At 40.4% G+C, this 17,479-nt stretch overlaps 2 protein-coding genes across 4 annotated transcripts; one reads left to right on the top strand and one right to left on the bottom strand.

Moving 5' to 3' along the window:
* Position 1: 1 nt before the first annotated feature.
* Positions 2-4,968, top strand: LOC110168095 (uncharacterized). Of its 3 annotated transcripts, XM_055164361.1 has the most exons (3): positions 2-605; positions 1,765-1,998; positions 2,065-4,968. In XM_055164361.1, the coding sequence occupies exons 2-3, from the start codon at positions 1,774-1,776 to the stop codon at positions 4,018-4,020; spliced, it is 2,181 nt and encodes a 726-aa protein (XP_055020336.1). In that variant the 5' UTR covers positions 2-605; positions 1,765-1,773; the 3' UTR covers positions 4,021-4,968. The 3 variants fall into 3 exon arrangements, with proteins under 3 accessions (XP_055020336.1, XP_055020334.1, XP_055020337.1); XM_055164359.1 differs by having other exon boundaries at positions 1,765-4,968; XM_055164362.1 differs by lacking the exon at positions 2-605 and having other exon boundaries at positions 1,873-1,998; positions 2,061-4,968.
* A 310-nt stretch (positions 4,969-5,278) lies between these two features.
* On the bottom strand, positions 5,279-17,468 carry brwd3 (bromodomain and WD repeat domain containing 3; the record flags this gene model as incomplete). The annotated part of the gene is made up of 39 exons (XM_055164365.1): positions 5,279-7,500; positions 7,800-7,907; positions 8,001-8,089; positions 8,241-8,410; positions 8,672-8,824; positions 8,911-9,045; positions 9,197-9,247; positions 9,321-9,396; positions 9,482-9,607; positions 9,700-9,820; positions 9,906-10,061; positions 10,827-10,888; positions 10,999-11,110; positions 11,208-11,290; positions 11,375-11,499; positions 11,598-11,705; positions 11,826-11,936; positions 12,017-12,206; positions 12,310-12,380; positions 12,752-12,916; positions 13,002-13,095; positions 13,160-13,340; positions 13,413-13,556; positions 13,626-13,851; positions 13,921-14,049; positions 14,135-14,269; positions 14,344-14,494; positions 14,570-14,674; positions 14,746-14,786; positions 14,864-14,964; positions 15,315-15,382; positions 15,480-15,580; positions 15,651-15,872; positions 15,972-16,132; positions 16,221-16,319; positions 16,406-16,556; positions 17,015-17,074; positions 17,255-17,284; positions 17,376-17,468. Coding segments are annotated over 39 exons (5,244 nt in total), but the record flags the coding sequence as incomplete, so codon positions are not given.
* Positions 17,469-17,479: the final 11 nt, after the last annotated feature.

Below are 17,479 nucleotides of genomic sequence, written 5' to 3'. Positions count from 1 at the left end.
AGTGCCCAGTCCCTCCCTCTGCTGCAAACAACACATTAAAATGTATTCATATCCGGATTTAAAATGTTACAGTCATTATACTTAGTAACAGGCGAAACGTTTTATCCTTTAGAGCGTGTTAATCAGTGGAAACTGAGCGTGTAAGTCGCTTTGTGGGCGGTGAAAGCGCGGTTGATGATTAGATTTACGGTGGATCACGGCGGGGAGAGAGGATGACTCACTCCGTCTGATGTGATGTTCACCCCGCATCAGCTCGGCAGTGCGGTGGCACGCCGTTTTTCATCATAGCTCCTTATAGGAGCACAGGAAAACAGTCAGACAAACTTTACAAACTAAATAGGCCTATAGGTCCAAACACACGAGGAAGCAGCTTTTATTGCAAACTTGAGAGGGTACCACTTTGTTGATGAGGAGGCGAGGGCGTCGTGATTTACCGTATATTTCGTGACGCCTTATTGCCATGGAAACAGTGCTGCTGTACTGAGAGGAAACAATCCGTATTAACTTCAACATCAGCCTTTACAAAGAGCTGGAATAGACCTGTTGTACCTGTCACCATTCATCTTACGAGGCTTGTTTTGAATTGGCTTTTAACGTCACAGCAGGTGAGTTTTTAAGAAAGATTTTCTACTTTTTGTTGCTATATGAATTGTATTTTTATAAAATCGTTTTGAGCAGTGTTTTTAGAAAACATTGCATTCATGATATAGAAATATTATTGTAGTTTATAATGATACAATTTAAGGACTCATTTTCCACGCCTGTATTCCAATATTACAACAACGCACTTTTATCCAAAGTGTTGTATTTCACCTGTTCATATGTCATGCAGCATAAGCGTCAATTCAAGGGTGCGTTTCAGTTGTTTTCTGCACTGAAAAATCATTGATATTACATTCAGTAGCTGTATGACTCATATAGTCTTATCTATAAAGAAGCCAAGTGGCAGAAGAGCGGTCCTGCTGCAGGACCAAGGTGATGTAACACGAGAGGTGCACTAGAGGATGCTGTGGATCACGATTAACACTGGGCTACGAGTTTACTGTCCAAAAGTGTATCAGATATGTTTACATATGCTGCACACGCTGTTTACAATGCTGTTCAAGGTCAGGTTGTAGGAAATCAGCTTACTTTTAGACAACACTGTATAATAACATACCATAAACAATAATTATCGACTAAATGTTTTTGTACAACTATTGAACACCCATGTCCTACACAGGCTGACATTATAAACAAATAATGTCATTCACTTTGTCCCTGGAATGTAGGAACAATGTCTCTTTTAGGGCAGTGCTCTGTGTGAGAGTGCTCTAAAGCTCACTCCTAAATTCAGTGAATGAGTCACATCTGCTCAGTAAGTGCATGTTCACACTTTAAGACCAAAGCGATTTTATTTGGCAGACATATTTCTGCCCAATTCTGCCTATAATGGAGTGGAACTACCTGGTAGTAGCTTACTTCAAATGTATGTACATCCCAACAGACCTCTTAACAGGCATTGCTATGTGAATACTGTCACCGTTTCCATCTGTCTTAAATAGTTATGTTAAGAACAAAAACATCAAGTAAATATATAAAATATTGTTTAGCAAACAGCAAGCGTAGAAGGCCAATAGAAATGGAAACAATGACAGTTTTGATTTGCCATTTCAAAATAGCTCAGACAAAGGGTCATGAAGGCTGAATGAGATGTATGCGTTCCCATGTTTGTTCGGTTCAGGGAATAATGTCTTTTGTGTTTCTTTATTTATCTTTTCACAGGAGAGGCAGATGGAGCTTCAAACAGAAAAGCGTTTCCAGAACTTGACTCTTGAACAAATTCAGGCTTTGGATAAGGTCTTGACTGAGGTGATTCCCATTTATGGAAGAGGAAATTTCCCCACACTGCAGGTCCGAGCCAAAGATATAATACGAGTGGTGAAGGACCGTCTGATGGAGCGGGATATCCCTGTTAAAGATATACGTCTCAATGGTGCTACAGCAAGCAATGTTCTGGTAAGAGACAATGGTTTGGGCTACAAAGATTTAGATATCATTTTTGGTTTGGATTTGCCCAGACAGGAGGACTTCCAAGTGATCAAGGAGGTGGTGCTGGGCAGTCTACGAGACCTTCTCCCTTGTGGTGTGAACCGGAGAAAGATCACCTGTCTGACCATGAAAGAGGCTTATGTGCAAAAAATGGTGAAAGTCTTCAATGAACATGACAGGTGGAGTCTAATATCTCTATCAAACAACAGGGCCAAAACTGTTGGTCTGAGGTTTGTGAGCTCTCTTCGAAGACATTTTGAGTTCAGTGTTGACTCCTTCCAGATCATTTTAGATCGAATGCTTGAGTCTTATTGGGAAAGTGAAAGAAGACAGAATGGACAAATGACAGCAGCTGTTAAAAATATGTCTAAAAGTGTTAATGAAAGTAAAGAACAAGAGGGATATACCTCTGCTCCAAAAATTGCGTTAGAACAGAGAGACCAGGCCAAGTTGTCTAATGAAGAAAATCCCTGCAAAGGACAAACAAAGACAGAGGCTGACACCAATAAAAGGGACTGCAAGAAGCAGGTCTTGGTGCCCGAAAACAATGATGTACATTTGAGCTCTCCGTCGGAAGAAGTGACTGACATAAGAGGTGGTAATTCACAGGAGGACATTGTGTTATGCAAAGAAAATGTTGAAGACAAATGCCAATTTCATAAAGACTTCCCTTTAGCTTCTTCTAAAGCTCTGTTTGCAGAAGATCTGCTGGTAACACATTCATGCTTAAAGCAGAGTAATAATGACCCCTGTGAATCACTTTCCACTCAGACAATGTCTTTAGAGCAACCAGCACAGACTGCCTCAAAGGAAAGAGATCATAAAGAAGAGATTTCCCAGTTTAAAGTGAAGCCCGTTTTCCAGAGAACAGACGACACAAACACCACTTCAGGTGCAAGAGATTCACATCTTGAATATGCTTTTCCACCACCAGCTAAGAAATCCTGCAGCACTTCACTGGAAATTGTACCGCCAGACACTTGCCCTTCTCCTAAATTACAGCGCAAAATGTCCAGAAAATTGATCACTAAACAACAGCTACCTGAGAAGTGGTCTCTGCTGCCTGACCTGTCAGATCTGACAACACAGCTTTTTCCTCCTATTGAAATACCAAAACCACTGCAACAAAAGCCTGCTTTGATGGACAATGTACAAAACTTAACTACAGAGACTTTAGAAGGTTCAGGCAAAACTCTCATTGCCCCTGTAGATAAAAAAGACACTGCTGTCCATGAAAGGAGTGCAACAAGTGACTTAAGTGTGAAGCCCAAACAGTCAAAGAAGCCCCCAGATTTAGAGACTTGTGTAATCGACATTCCGTCCCACTCAGAATCACAGAAACCTGAGCCTTCAGAGGTGGTGCCAGGCATCTTAGGGTCACCTAACCTGTGGACAGGGTCATCTGTAGAAACCACCATCACTGTGGAGGCAGAGTGCATGTACGGGGACTTCCAACAGGCCCTGCACCACCTTCAAAACCGCCTCATTGCAACCCACCACCCAGAGGAGATCCGGGGAGGTGGGCTGCTCAAATACAGTGACCTGTTGGTCCGAGACTTTCGTCCAGCCAGTGATATAGAGATCAAATCTTTGGAGCGTTACATGTGCTCACGCTTTTTTATAGACTTTCCAGATGTGAGTGAACAACAGCGCAAGATTGAAGCCTATCTACAGTGCCACTACATTGGCAGTGATGAGGCAAGCAAATATGATTATCTGATGACGTTACGGCGTGTGATTGACGAGAGCACTGTGTGCTTAATGGGCCATGAGAGGCGACAGACTCTGAACATGATTACAGTCCTTGCCTTGAGGGTTTTGGGAGAACAAAACGCCATCCCAAACACCGCAAATGTCACCTGTTTCTACCAGCCCGCTCCATACATGACTGAGCCCATGTACAACAGCTACTTCATCAGCCAGGCCCAGCCGCCCCTCGTCTACCACCCCTACCCTTTACATGTGCACCTGCAGTCTGGGCTGGTCTAGCAATAGGGCATCAGTATGGCATGTTGTGACTATAGGCATGGTGCACTGCAAATGAGCACACAAATGCACTTAAAGAGCATTGTCTGATGCTTTAAAATACTGCAAGTCATTGGAGAACAGAGAGTCAGTGGAGCAGGACATACATATTTCGAAAAGGAGTAATGGGTTCACATTGTGAGACAGTTGAAGAGAAATGAAAGCACAGGCGAGGATCTGCTCTGTTGCAGCTATGAGTCATGTGATTGCTCTTTATGGCAAAACGTATCTAATATATCTGTTAAATCTTAAAATTATGAGGTTTAAATCATGGTATTTTAGTGGGTTTATACCTGTGTAGTTGTTTTGTGAAACAATGTTCTGACTTCATTGTTATGTGCAGTGGATTTCAGTATGTGACTTTAAAACTCCCTGTATGGAGATACAGAAACATCGGCAAATATTTCCTGTGATACTTCCATATTGTCAACACTGTATTTGTAAATGTGAATTTACAGTAAAGGAGGGAGAGAAGGGTGCAATACCAAAACAGTGAGTATTGAAGGCTTCCACCGTCCTTGCTGGATGTGGTTTTCCACATATTTATGTCCCCACCTGTTCAAACATGACAGGCTATCCCCTTCCTTAAAGGACGATGTTGTGTTAATTATTTGTTGTAGTTTGCATAAATGTACGTGCCAAATTGTGTGTATACATAGAATAATGTGTTCACGTTTCTCAGTGTTGGTATCTAGCTACATATATTTAGTCAAGCACTTGATATGCAGTGTGAGGACTTGAGCACAATGTAACTGCTGTTCTGTGTGACATTATAAAAGTTTGAAGTCAAGTAGCTTTAGTATGTAATAATAAAGCCTTTTTGATGTTATCAATCCTGATCCTGTCCAATAAAACATGTCAAGTTGATTGTGTTCTATTTTGTCAGTGAAACATTAAAATCTATAACCAGTCTTTGGAGGTGTTCTGTTTGTAAATACAAACCCCCACATAAGTGTATGTAATACCATAATAATTACATCACAGAATGAGAATGACCTTTAGCCCCGAGTTTCCCCCATGTATTGATCCACTGTCTGCAGTTTCTAGGTGTGGCGGAGGTGTGCGTCACAGCTCAACCTTGTTTGTTCTTTGTCTGACTCACCAGGCCTTCAGCATGTTCATCCAGTTCGAAGTCATAAATGTACAGTCATGTTAACATGGCAATGACAACTTCCTAGACAGTCCTCAAGCCCTCAAAATACAGTGATCGAAAAACACAATGTTAGGAGAAAGTCTATTTATTAAAAAGCACACACCATCAAAACATTGTACATAAAAGACAGTCACATTATCTAATTCCACTTATTGGAGATTATTTTTACTAAAGTGATGCTTAGCGGCAGGACTAACAGCAACACAGAATATGTAAATCTTAAATTGTGGATCTTATTTTGACCACAAGAAACCAGAACCATCCGTAAATGTTGCCAACCAACTTGAAACTTGTCCTACTGCAAACACACAATTAATCTTCAAGAAATCCTGACCTCATCATCGTTTGGGAGTTCACAATTAGAGCACCAGTATTCAAATGCTGATTAAGTTGGACAATTCTCATAATCAGGTCAACTCAAGAAAGTTTGATCATCTTATTGTAAAACACTGGACTGTGCAATAATATGTTACCATCTGAACTTAAAAGAAAAATAAAAGTGGAGGTTGGCACAAAATACAAACTACTGTTCAAAGAAAGATGTTTTGAGTGGATAGACCTCATGATGTAGTCAAATGCTTTTGCCTTCAAACTCAGGCACAGGGAGGTTCCTTGTTGGTTCCATTTTTAAACTCTAAGAGACGGTACACAAGTAGAATTTAAACATTCATAAACAAAAATATAAGATATCAGCTGCCATGTGGATAAATGTGCAAATGTTTTTTTTCCATCCTAATCCCCCACATTAACATGAAATTGTACATTAATACAATGTAGAAAACTAAACTAAATGAAATAAAAAGTGGAAGAAGGCTGCCCAGAGGAGCCATTGCTCTGGCTGAAAGTCTGCCTAAATGCATCATACATACACCATATTGTAAATTAAACTAAGCAAAAGTATTTCATTGTAAAGCACCCAATCCAAACATATTATTATTGAGCCCTGTAAAAGAAAGTTGGACTGTGTGAATACAAAGTGGCTGTAGCTCCATTAATAAAAAGGTTTTGTACTTCAAAATCCTAAATCCACCAAGTTGTATTCAACAATCCTTCAAACAGTATCCATAGTTAGTACCACAGTCACATACAGAGAAGGCAATGGCGCAAAAAGGAGGCTAATGCGGTCATGAAAACACAAGTTGTGACAAAAAACTGACATCAGTAATCTTAATGCTGTACGCGTCTCAAAAAAAAATAAAAAAAATTCTTGAGAATTAAAATATGAGCACCATTTTTGGCATTTGTGAATCCATCTTTGGTGACTAGGAGAGAAAGCGGTCACAGGACGAGTATGAGGAAGTGAGAGTGTTGTGAGCATAAAAGAAACAGGACAAAGAGGAAGAAGTGGCACTCCTCTCCTGATCAATAAGGCAGAGGTGAGCTGAACAGCAAGTCCAGTCGACCAGGGAAAAATCCTTGGCAACAGATATGAGCACCAGTCATTAGTAGTCTCAGATAAAAACATTTCTCTCTATATATATTTAATATATACACATGTACAATGCAAAATCCCTGAAGTATTCCTTATTTCAACAGATTTCTTAGAGTTTCTCAATGCCCCCCCCAGCCCATTAGGTGGCTGACACGGGCCTTCTCAGTCATGCGGCGCACCCGTCCAGAGCGGGACATGCCCAGGTTCAGAGGGTCCTGTTTGGAAGCCTCGTCCTCTGAGTCTCCGTCTCTATACACCACCGTCCTGCGGCCCTGATTTCGTGTGCTCACCCTTTGAGACTTGAGATGGTTGACCCTGGTGCTTTTGGCTGCTGCTTGAGGCTCAGAGTTGTCGTCATCCTCTTCATCATCCTCCTCCTCTTCTTCTTCTTCTTCTTCGTCCTCTTCCACCTCATTGTCTTCCTCTAGCTCTTCCTCTTCCTCCTCTGGCTCCTCTTCCTCGTCGTCACGGTGACTTATAGTTATGGGCTGCAGCAATACTTCTTCCTCCTCCTCCTCCTCCTCTTCCTCTTCATCATCTTCTTCCTCGTGCACCTGAAGTTGAACTCTGGCTCGTTTTGGCCTCTGATTTGATGCCTCCTCCTCTTTGAGTCTGCGTTTCCCTGAGAGGACCTCTTTGCCTTTTGCAGTGGGCCGTGCTGACCGGCAGGAGGCCTTGCTATAGTCATGATCACCTCCTTCCACAAACTGCTCCATCTCAGAGTCTGAGCTGTCCGAAGACGATGAAGAGGATGTCGAAGATGATGAAGAGGAGGAGTCTGAAGAGGAGCTATTGGAACCCGAAGCTTCATTGTCTGACTGTTCAACCTGCTGCTCACCTGTCCTTCTACGCTGGTGGCCTGTCAAACACAAAGAATTTAAACAAATTTAAACATATTTAACAATTCCACAAAACAACAACGAAATCCTTAATTTCATTCATTTCCAAAATGTTTATGAAGCTGTTCACACACATTTTAATTTAAAAGTAGCTAATGTGACAAACAGACAATGAGAACTTTTTAAACTACTTTAAATTACTACTTTTTGCAAACAAAATTCTCACAATTATAATTTTTTTTTAGTTCTTCAATTTCAACATCCAAATTTCCAACTGAAGCTCTGAGCTCTTGTTTTGGACAGGGTATGCGTTGGTTACCTGATCTACGAGAGGCTTTGCTGCGAGTTGTTCGAGAGTCTTGGCTTCTGCTGTTGCTACTCGTCCCTGAACTTGGGGAAGACGGTTCAATGTCCACTTCTGCTACAGCTGCAACCAAACAAATGAAAAATACCGTTTTAAAAATTGTCTGACTGACTCTTTTGAAATGGTGATTTTAAAATTACAAATCCATTTAACTACCTTGATGTGATCTTAATCCAGACTTTTTAATTGAGGACTGGGATTTTTTTGTCTTGGAGCCCTTACTTAATTTGTGCTTCCCTTTAGAACTGAGAAAAAAAAGATTAGGTACAACAGTATAAAATATAAAATGGTTAAATTACTTAACATGACATGATTTTTTGTTTTGTTTTTGTATTTAAATACACTATGTGCTTTAGTTTGGATCTATTTTGATTAATAAATATATAAACCTTTTACCTTGGAGAGGGGCTGAGAGTGGGGGAGCCTCCTCCATTTTGCAGTCGGTCTCTGTAACTCTGCCTTTGACGAGTTCTGCGTTCGTTCTGAATTGCTGACTTGTAATCAGAGATGATGGAGATTATATTTGTTTCAAAGAAGGCCGACAAGCTGAGAGTCATGGTGTAAATCTAAGCAGAAAAATAATGCACTTACATTAAATGATAAAAACATTAAGATTTTAATTGCATTGCTGGACGTTGTATATGTTACCCATTAGTACAACTTGCTAGCTACCATGGTTTATTAAAATATCAAAGTGCACTGTTGGGCTCTAGAGCAGTAGGTGGATTGACAAATAAAACCTTGAAACGTCTCTACAGGTATGCGATTTGTCTTTTCTTTTCTGCAGATTAACACTTTCTAAATTATTTCACATAGACATTTCTTACCTTTGATTTCTTGTTTGGCGTGTATGCTCTTGAATTGCTAAAAATGAGGCGAATGTCTTTAGCAAATTCCATTGGGTTTTCATAATTTCCTGCCAGCAGAGTCTCAGACACAGTACCCAAATCCATAGGAGTATCAATTATGTCCCGATAGTCCTAAACAGAAAAGAGAAATTATAAATAATAAAATATATTCACCATGTGTTTTCTTATTTTAAAATGAAAGCGAAAGAGTGCCTTACGGGGTACTCAAATAGATCCACAGGCTGCCTGAAAGGTTCTGAGTCAGGAGAAACCGCCATTCGTCGAAGCAACTCTCTACACTGTGCTCTCCAGGCTTTGGGGTCTAGAGCCACACCACGTGTCTTTTGTTTGTTCTGTTAATTCAAGTATCATAACAAAATCACAAAGAAATGCCTCACTAGTGCACAGAAAATTAGATTGATATAGTAATTATTCTGACATGCCAATGATCAATGTAGTGACTCAAAATGACAGCTACTGAAACTTTTACTGAAACTGTCTTACCCGATGTCCCGTGGATGTCCCTGGGGTATCAGAATCTATGTCCACATCAACCTGCATAGTAATAAAGATGGGGATTAACGGCATAAAAACAACTAAATAATTATAACATTCATCTTTCTCTCACCTCTCCTTCATCTCCACTGCTGACCTCAAACTTTAATTTGTGATACAGATCAAGGATGTCTGTGCAGCTCTGGTCTCTGGTGGAGCCAAAGACGCATTAATTGATCAGTTTCATTGATGATCACAATAAATATTGCTATTTGAGTCATTAGAAGTACCCACCCAATGAAATGGAGGAGCACATCAGTCACTATCTTTGCTGCTGCTACTATGGGGCTCTGTGGCTCATTGAAAGTGCGTGCATTATGTTCAATGTAACGTACCTCCCACATTAATGCAGAAATCCGCCTACAACAAAACACCCCTGTAGTTAACATACCCAGTGCTGACTTTGGTTGTAGCAATATTAGATTTGTTTATATTTTGTATGTTCTCAGAACCTGTAAAATCGGTTTTCCAGTCTTTTGCGGATGGTGCTTAGGTCAGTTGGGTAAGCCACCACAGTGCAATACAGAGGATAGACTTGCAGATTTACAGGCGATGCAAAAGCTTTCGCTACATCTACAAAATAAGAAGGAGAGCAGATTATTGTGAGCAGTTCACAAATTCATTTTCATCCTTATGATTCAAAGTCCTAGAGACATACCCAGTGTCAGGAGGTCAACAATGCCTTGTAAAACCCGTTCACACTCTTCATCTCGTGTGTGAGCGCCCCACTCTCCTTCCTGAGGTTTGTAAAGCAGAGCAGTCAACTCTTCTTCAGCCACTGGTGTGCCATCTCCAACCTGCTCTGGCAGTGCAGCTGTGGAGGCCAAAACAATACTGGTTGAGAGCCACAATAGTTAAAAAAATCTGTCTGATGTATCCCCCTTATTCTGCCCAACCCACTTTTGTTTCTAACTGCTACTAACCGGCACTTCACTGTGGTTAGTACTTCAGGTTAAGCAAATATCCCATTCATTTGAATGGAGAAACAGAAGTGTCTCATTGCTTAAATAGTATATAAATTTGGAGGTTTGTCTAAAATGCCCAGTAAGACAACAATGCACACTTTTGCTGGATGGTTTGTAAACAGTTTTGTAGTCTGTATAAAATTTATTGATTAGTGAATTCGGCAGCCAATAGAGTGGCATAAGGTCAATAACAGGCTAATTTTACCCTACAAGTTTATCAACACCTGATCCCGTCAGATCTCAGAAGTTAAGCAAAGCAGGGCCTGGTTAGTACTTAGATGGGAGACTGCCGGGAAAAATCAGTGCCACAGTTGGACACCAGGCGCAAAAACTGTCACTGTGTCCTTAGGCAAGACACTTCATCCACATTGCCTAGTAAGAAAGTGGGGGGTGCATGAGTGTTGGCTCTGGTCAGAGTGGCAGATGGTGCAGATTGACAGCCTTGCTTCTGTTCATCTGTCCCAGGGCAGCTATGGCTCTAGTAGTAGTTTACCACCACTGAGTGTGAAGTGAATGCTCTGTAAAGCATCTTTGAGTGTCCAGAAAAGAGCTATATAAAACTGATGCATAATAATAATAATAATAACATTATTAATAATAATAATAATACTTGCCTTCCTCGGGTATTGGCTCCATGTCCCATGGACTCATCTTCTCGCACTCCCCATTGTCCCATCTGATCAAATAAAACATAAGTTCAAAAGGCCACCTATTTTAGGGATTTCATGACGACATTTTAAGATGAGGTAAAAAAAAAAAGTCATGTGTCCTCTACAATGGACTTACTTTACTGCAAAGCACTGAAAGAGACTGTCTGGATACTCCAACTGCAGAGGCTCCTGGTCTTCAATAGTGCCAAACCACCAAGCATCATCAATTATGCTGCGGAAACTCATACCTGCACAAGTGAAGCATGCATTTGAACACATATAACAAGAAACAACATTTAAAACATATAGGCTTTCATCAAAAATGGAAACATTGAAATGTCTAACCCGGCTGCCAATTATGTTCTCGTGCCTCATTGTAAAACTGTTGAAGGACAAGAAAATCAATCACATCGGGCATGTCATGGTACCTGGGGATAAAACAACATAAATATCATAATAAAAACAGTTTGACAAATTTGCTACATATAATATCAAGTGTCATTCAAGCTCACTTTAAAGAAAAAGAATCATTTGTCATTTTCCCTGAGACCGGATCTAAGAAGGCCAGTTTTAGGCAGCAAAGAGTGGGAGGTCCAACTTCATATTTAATCCCTACTACCTTAACTGATTCCTGGTCCTTAAACAGAAACACACACATAGTAAATGTTAAACCAAAGACACATTCATAAAAAAATTTATAAAATTAAAGATGTAGACAAATAACTGCTAATTTACCCTGAGGTTAAGTCTGTTCCATGGCTGTTTCTGGGGGTTAATGCTGTAGGCCTTAGCCCTGCGGACAGCCCTCACATAGGCCTGATGGCCCTGTTTGAAGTAGACCAGCTGCAACACACAAAATGATAGGATAAACATAGGAACCATGTCATGTTGTGAACCCAGTTTCCTATGAATTCTATCCAACCTCTAACAATTTCAAATTACATTTTGAGAACTTGTCTTTACCTCGTCACCCATCTGTGGGACAAAGGGAGACCGCCGTGGGATGGTTTCCATTATCCAAGATGGTGGACGCCACTCCTCTGCATTTCGACCACCGAGAGATGATGTTGGCTTCTATAAACACAAAAGGATTATGTTGTTATATCCTTCATTGAAATCTTGACATTTTGGACAAAATGGCTTTTTCCCCCAACTTGTTTGGTTTGTTTAGGTTTCTTCTGTTCTTCATTGTCCTTTTTGGGCTGTGCATTTTTATCCTCTCCTCCTTCATCGTCAGTGCTGCTGTAACCAGCAGGAGGCGCAGGCCTCCTTGATGAACGTTTTGGTGGCTGGAGATTGATCCCAGCGTCAGCAGTCCAGTCAGAATATTCACTGGACGAGTCACTATGCAAATAGAAAGGAACAAAACAAAGCAACTTTTGGCCTCTAGAAGCAAAGTATATAAATGGAGAAACAGGAAAACTCTGAATATAGACTATAACCTTACCTTGAGCTGCTCTCACTTTGCCATTGATCTTCATCAGAAGATGCATCACTAGCATCTCCTTGTTCAGCCGCCTGTTATGTAAACGTATGTCTTAAAGATTTGATGGCAATTTAATTTTTATCATATTTATCAGGAGTAATTTATATTCATATTTAAGCAATATATCCCATTATTAAATGATGCTGCCTGTTAGAGAGATTTCATTTCTGTGCTGTACTGAGGGCACTCACTGCCATCTCAGTCCTTCTTACCTTTTGCCCATGTATGATGCCATCTACAACAGAAGCACAGGCAGCTAAGTCCTGTACTGAGGGTAGGAAAAACTTCTCCTGCATTAGAACTCCAGCATCATGCCTCTTCTCTTCAACTCCCACATTATTACAACTTATTCTACAACACTAGCTTTACCTATTTAATCATATCAAACTCTGACACATTTTACCTCTCCATCACTCTCTGACTCGAGTTGGCTGTCAGAAGTACGACGTGTGCTGGACCTTCGTCTGCTCCCCACACGGCGTACTTGTGCGGATCGCGTCTGATATGCATGTTTTTGTTTCTGCTTCTTTGTAGGTCGGAGAGAGCGCCGAGATCCCAGGGGCTCAGTCTAGAGAAAGTAAAACCACAAGTCTATTTCAACTGACTGAAAGAATGTGAAACGTAGATAAAACTAATGTACTGTGAATATAAACCTGGGGCTGGAATGGCAAAGGCTTCTTTCGACGCTCAGCATTGTACAGGACACACTCCATGTCACCTTTGGCTTGTCTGCACTCCTCTAAAATTCTGATCAAAGCATACAGGTATTCATCTTTTTATGCAACACTTTATTACATTATGATTTGCTTACCTATACATTGCTTGTGGCACTTCATTGACCACCACTCTGCGACTCCAGGCCAGCAGGTCCCTTTCGGTTGCCACTTGGCTGCGTAGATTATTGTGCTGCATTTGCCACACTCCATCAACCTGACCACTTCTGCGTGGCTCTGCGGCTGGGGAAGAATTCTCACCTTCTGCTGCTTCATTACCTAAAAGAGCAAAGTTTTATAACAACAAATAAGTTTAAATAAGCAAAACACTTATCACTGAACAAGTTTAACCTCCTCTCTGATTCTCCTCTGCTGCAGGCTGTACATTTTGACGCTCATCTTGTTCATTTTGTAGTTGCCGTATAAGACTGTCCAATATGCTTTCTCCATTTTCTGTTTGTTGGCCAATAACCTGCTCAACTAACTCCCCGTCACCTAGGCAAAACATTTCTGTCAATCACTATAGATATTTATATGTTGTGACATTATAAAAAAGGCCATTACCATTAGCAACGTAACCAATTTGAGGTATGAGCTGATCCTCCTTGCAGTTTTCTCTTCCTGGTACAAGGCGCTGGTACTGAGGGGGGTGAGGATTTCCATCAACATCGACTAAGAAAGGTGGAGGCATGAGGTGTGGGGCCTGCTGGGTCTGCTCATCTAGGACATAGTTATTAGAATCCCGGATAAGTGGTCTGTAGTCTGTATGGAAGAACATCTGGTCTGGAATCTGAAATCAAATAAGAAAATAAAATAAAAATTAAATTAAAAACAAACCTTAATTTCTGTTATGTCATACCTTTTCATAGGGTCTACTGCAGCCAAAGCCAAAGATGAGCAAATGACCATGTGAGTCAGTGCCAGCAAAATGCTGTCCATCAGCAGAGAACTTGCAGTCATAAATAGCACCATGTCCTTGTCCTTCAATCTGTTCACAAAGTACCAAAGGTAAAAGAGGACAAAACAAAACAAAATCCTACTTAAGCAGTATCATTATTATCATTTTGTAGTACCATGTTGAAAAAGTTGCGGATCTTGACTCCCTTTGTAAGGTCCCACATGTAAATGTTCCCATCGTGACCAGCGGAGAGTAATATACGAGAATCAGTGGGGTGGGATTCCAGAACAAACACTTCATCATCATGGCCCTAAACAGCAAAAACAAATAAATAGTACCTTGCTCTATATTTAATGTTTTCAAAGAATAAGTACCATTACTTACACACAGATTGTGCAGCAATTGCCCGGTAGTTGCGTTCCACACTTTGAGCAGGTAGTTTGACACAGCTGTGATGACTGTACGATCTGCCCGGTCCCACGCCACCATTGTCACAACAAGTTTTACTTTTTCCTCTCCGTTAGATGCACTACTTCTGAAAAGTACAATGTAATGTTTTGCTAAATGACATTCACATATTCAAGTAACAATCAAATGCAACTTCACTAACCCTGGCATCTTAGTGGTCATGTCTAAAGTAATGCTCTTCCACTCCTGTTGCTGATAATGCCATATTCTGGCTGTGCCATCACGACTGCCACTTACAAATCTGAGGCTAGAGGCAAGACCACAGTTAGTACTTTTAGCATCACCAATGCATGATAACATAAAACAGAACATACACACCTGTCACTGTTATTGCTGAATTGCACTACAACAACTTTGTCCTGTAAAAAGAGATTAAAACAAGCATTAATGTATGGTTAAAAACAGTATTACTTTCAAGAGCAAACCTCAAACTTACTGTATGACCATCAATTTCAGACACTTTCGTGGGCGTTTCAGCCCCAAGATAGTAGATCCGGACCATATGATCAGTTCCACCGGTCGCCATAAACATACCGCCTATTAAAAGAAAAGAAAATGTGGACCTCAAAATAATACATGCATCCTGGAACATGCATATCCCTAAAAAAAGTTTTAAAACATTTGTTAAATTGATGATTTTCTTGTGCTTAGTGTGCTTGGAATGCATTGGAATTTTATGTTCACAATCCCTTTATTGATTTATGAATAACTAATTTTTTCAGCCCAGTAGCTTAAGCCCCCATGCAATAGTCAACTCGTGGTTGGTGTCATTGTTTAAAAGTATGGCATCTCTTGATATGCGGGTTGCCATCACAATATACAGCTGTATTAATATTTTGTGTACAGTCATTGTATGAGCCCTTAAATGATGAGTAGGATTTACTTACCACCACTGAAAGAAGATGTGGACACCTGCACACCAGGACGGGAACGTTCAAATTTGGTCGGCTGATCACTAAAGGAGGAAATTATTAGAGCTCAAGAATTTCTATAAATTATGACTTATTATTATTATAATATTATTATCTTGTCTTATTATCTTTAGTGGTTACTTGAATTTTAGCGTCTCCGAATGCCAGTTCCAAAAACAGACCATGCCATCTGCACCTGTAGATGCAAGGTATCTCATTGGTCCTTTAACAGCAGGGCAAAACTGTATAATAGAAATAATTAGTAGTTATTGACATAAAACTTAACTCTGTACAATTAAAAGGCATACTCACTTGTATAGCAGTAATGGAGGCCTGGTGAGCCTGTAGAACAGATATGGGGGCACATGTCCGGAGGCACCACACTCGTATGACCTTATCACAGCTGGCTGAGGCCAGCAGAGTATTCTCATAGTTGACTGTCATATCACAAATCTCTGCTGAGTGGCCTCGAAGTGTTGCCAATAGACGGCCATCCTCAGTGGCCCAGATTTTCACAAGGCAGTCATCCGAACCCTAAAATACAGGAGATAGATTGTAAATAGATATATAAAAGGAACTCAATACAACAAACCTAACTGCATGTCACATTGATAATGAGAGCAACAATCTTACCGTGAATATCCGATGACCAGTGCGATCAAAGGCTATACAGTAAACAGACGAGAGGTGTCCCAGAATGCGCTTGTGAATCTTCATGTGTTGATATGATGAAGATGGGAAAGCCTGACCAAACCGAGCAACTCCAGTGGCCTGACGAGCCCCCACAATAGACACTAGTGATAAAGGACAAGTTTAATTAATCAATCAATTCAATCAATTGAAACTATCAGGGATAATGCAACAGATAGAGGCTATACCCACCAACATTAGGAGCAGTTCCATTCACCACGGGAGGTTCAGGAGGCCTGCCTCGATGAAGAGCGGCAACTGCAGAACCACTACAGACTTTGTGGCTACAACCTACATTTAACAATAAAGCAACACATCATCGACACAAATCTATCAAACTTACAATTCAGGAGGAACATTATATAAAATCTGCTGACTTTTAGTGGTGCGAAGCAAGGATTGCTTTCCAAGGCCGAGGAGAGTTTGTACACCTGGGACACTAGGTGGGATTTCCTTCTCTATAAGAGGACCAATTCTTTTGCAGATCTGGAGCAAATAATCATCGGGAATGTGTTGATTCAGAATCACCTAGAAATGAAACACAGAATGCTCATATTTTACAGTAAAATGGTATATTTTAAAAATATATTTGTTATAACAAAAATCCCGGAGACAGGGAAAGCAAGGGGAGGGTCAGAAAACAGAAAACGTCAAATCACAATGCTAAAAAAAACATGACCGGAAGAATCTGTGTTCTGATTGGCTGAAAAATATATTGAAAGGTCCCTGGTTCAGTTTCAGCCAATGGTAACACGTTTCAGTCCATTTTCTCCGCCCCTGGACTACACAAAAGCAACGGCGAATCTATTATGAAGAGGCCTAAACAAAAATTCAACTAATTTGATTTATAAACGAAAAAAAATCATTGGCACCATGTCACTTGTTAACGGTTAGTTATATTATTGTACAACAGAACATATGTTTCAATAGAAGTGAAAATAACATAATTTGTTGGCACTACGCTAATTTAGATTTAATGCACCTACCCAGTCTTCAAAGTTGCGTTTGTATTTCTTCCCGTCCCAACTCCATCGCTCTGGAATCAACTAAAATATAAAAAACAATTTTACAGAATTTGCAACACGTCTATCTGTCACCGACTCCACGGCGCAGTTTCATTAGACCATAAATACAGAATAAAGAAGAATTTTCTAACGTTGACAACTTTGGCATAATTACGGAAGCCACACATGAGAATAAAAAGAGAAAGGTGCAGCTGAAGTTACCTCATACTCCTCCAGCTCCTCGACCAGAATCTAACAACACACACACCGTTAGCATTAGCATTAACGGCTATCTCTTCTAATATTGTACATTGTTGACAACAGTGTGACTTTTCCTTATTACCTGAGCTGATTTTTTACATGGTCCAGACTGCAGGAATCTGGCAATGAGGTAATATAGTTCTGGGAAGACAAAAGTGAATATTACTTTGTTATGGCTCGTTGTGC

The sequence above is a fragment of the Boleophthalmus pectinirostris genome, unplaced genomic scaffold, assembly GCF_026225935.1.
Source record: "Boleophthalmus pectinirostris isolate CB_2022bp ecotype Guang Dong unplaced genomic scaffold, ASM2622593v1 HiC_scaffold_609, whole genome shotgun sequence".
Lineage (NCBI taxonomy): Eukaryota > Metazoa > Chordata > Actinopteri > Gobiiformes > Gobiidae > Boleophthalmus > Boleophthalmus pectinirostris.
This window is presented reverse-complemented; position numbering and strand designations above follow the sequence as displayed.

Bases quoted from the DNA above. Each gene is read 5' to 3' on its own strand.
- LOC110168095 (XM_055164359.1), top strand. From the start codon at position 1,774: ATGGAGCTTCAAACAGAAAAGCGTTTCCAGAACTTGACTCTTGAACAA.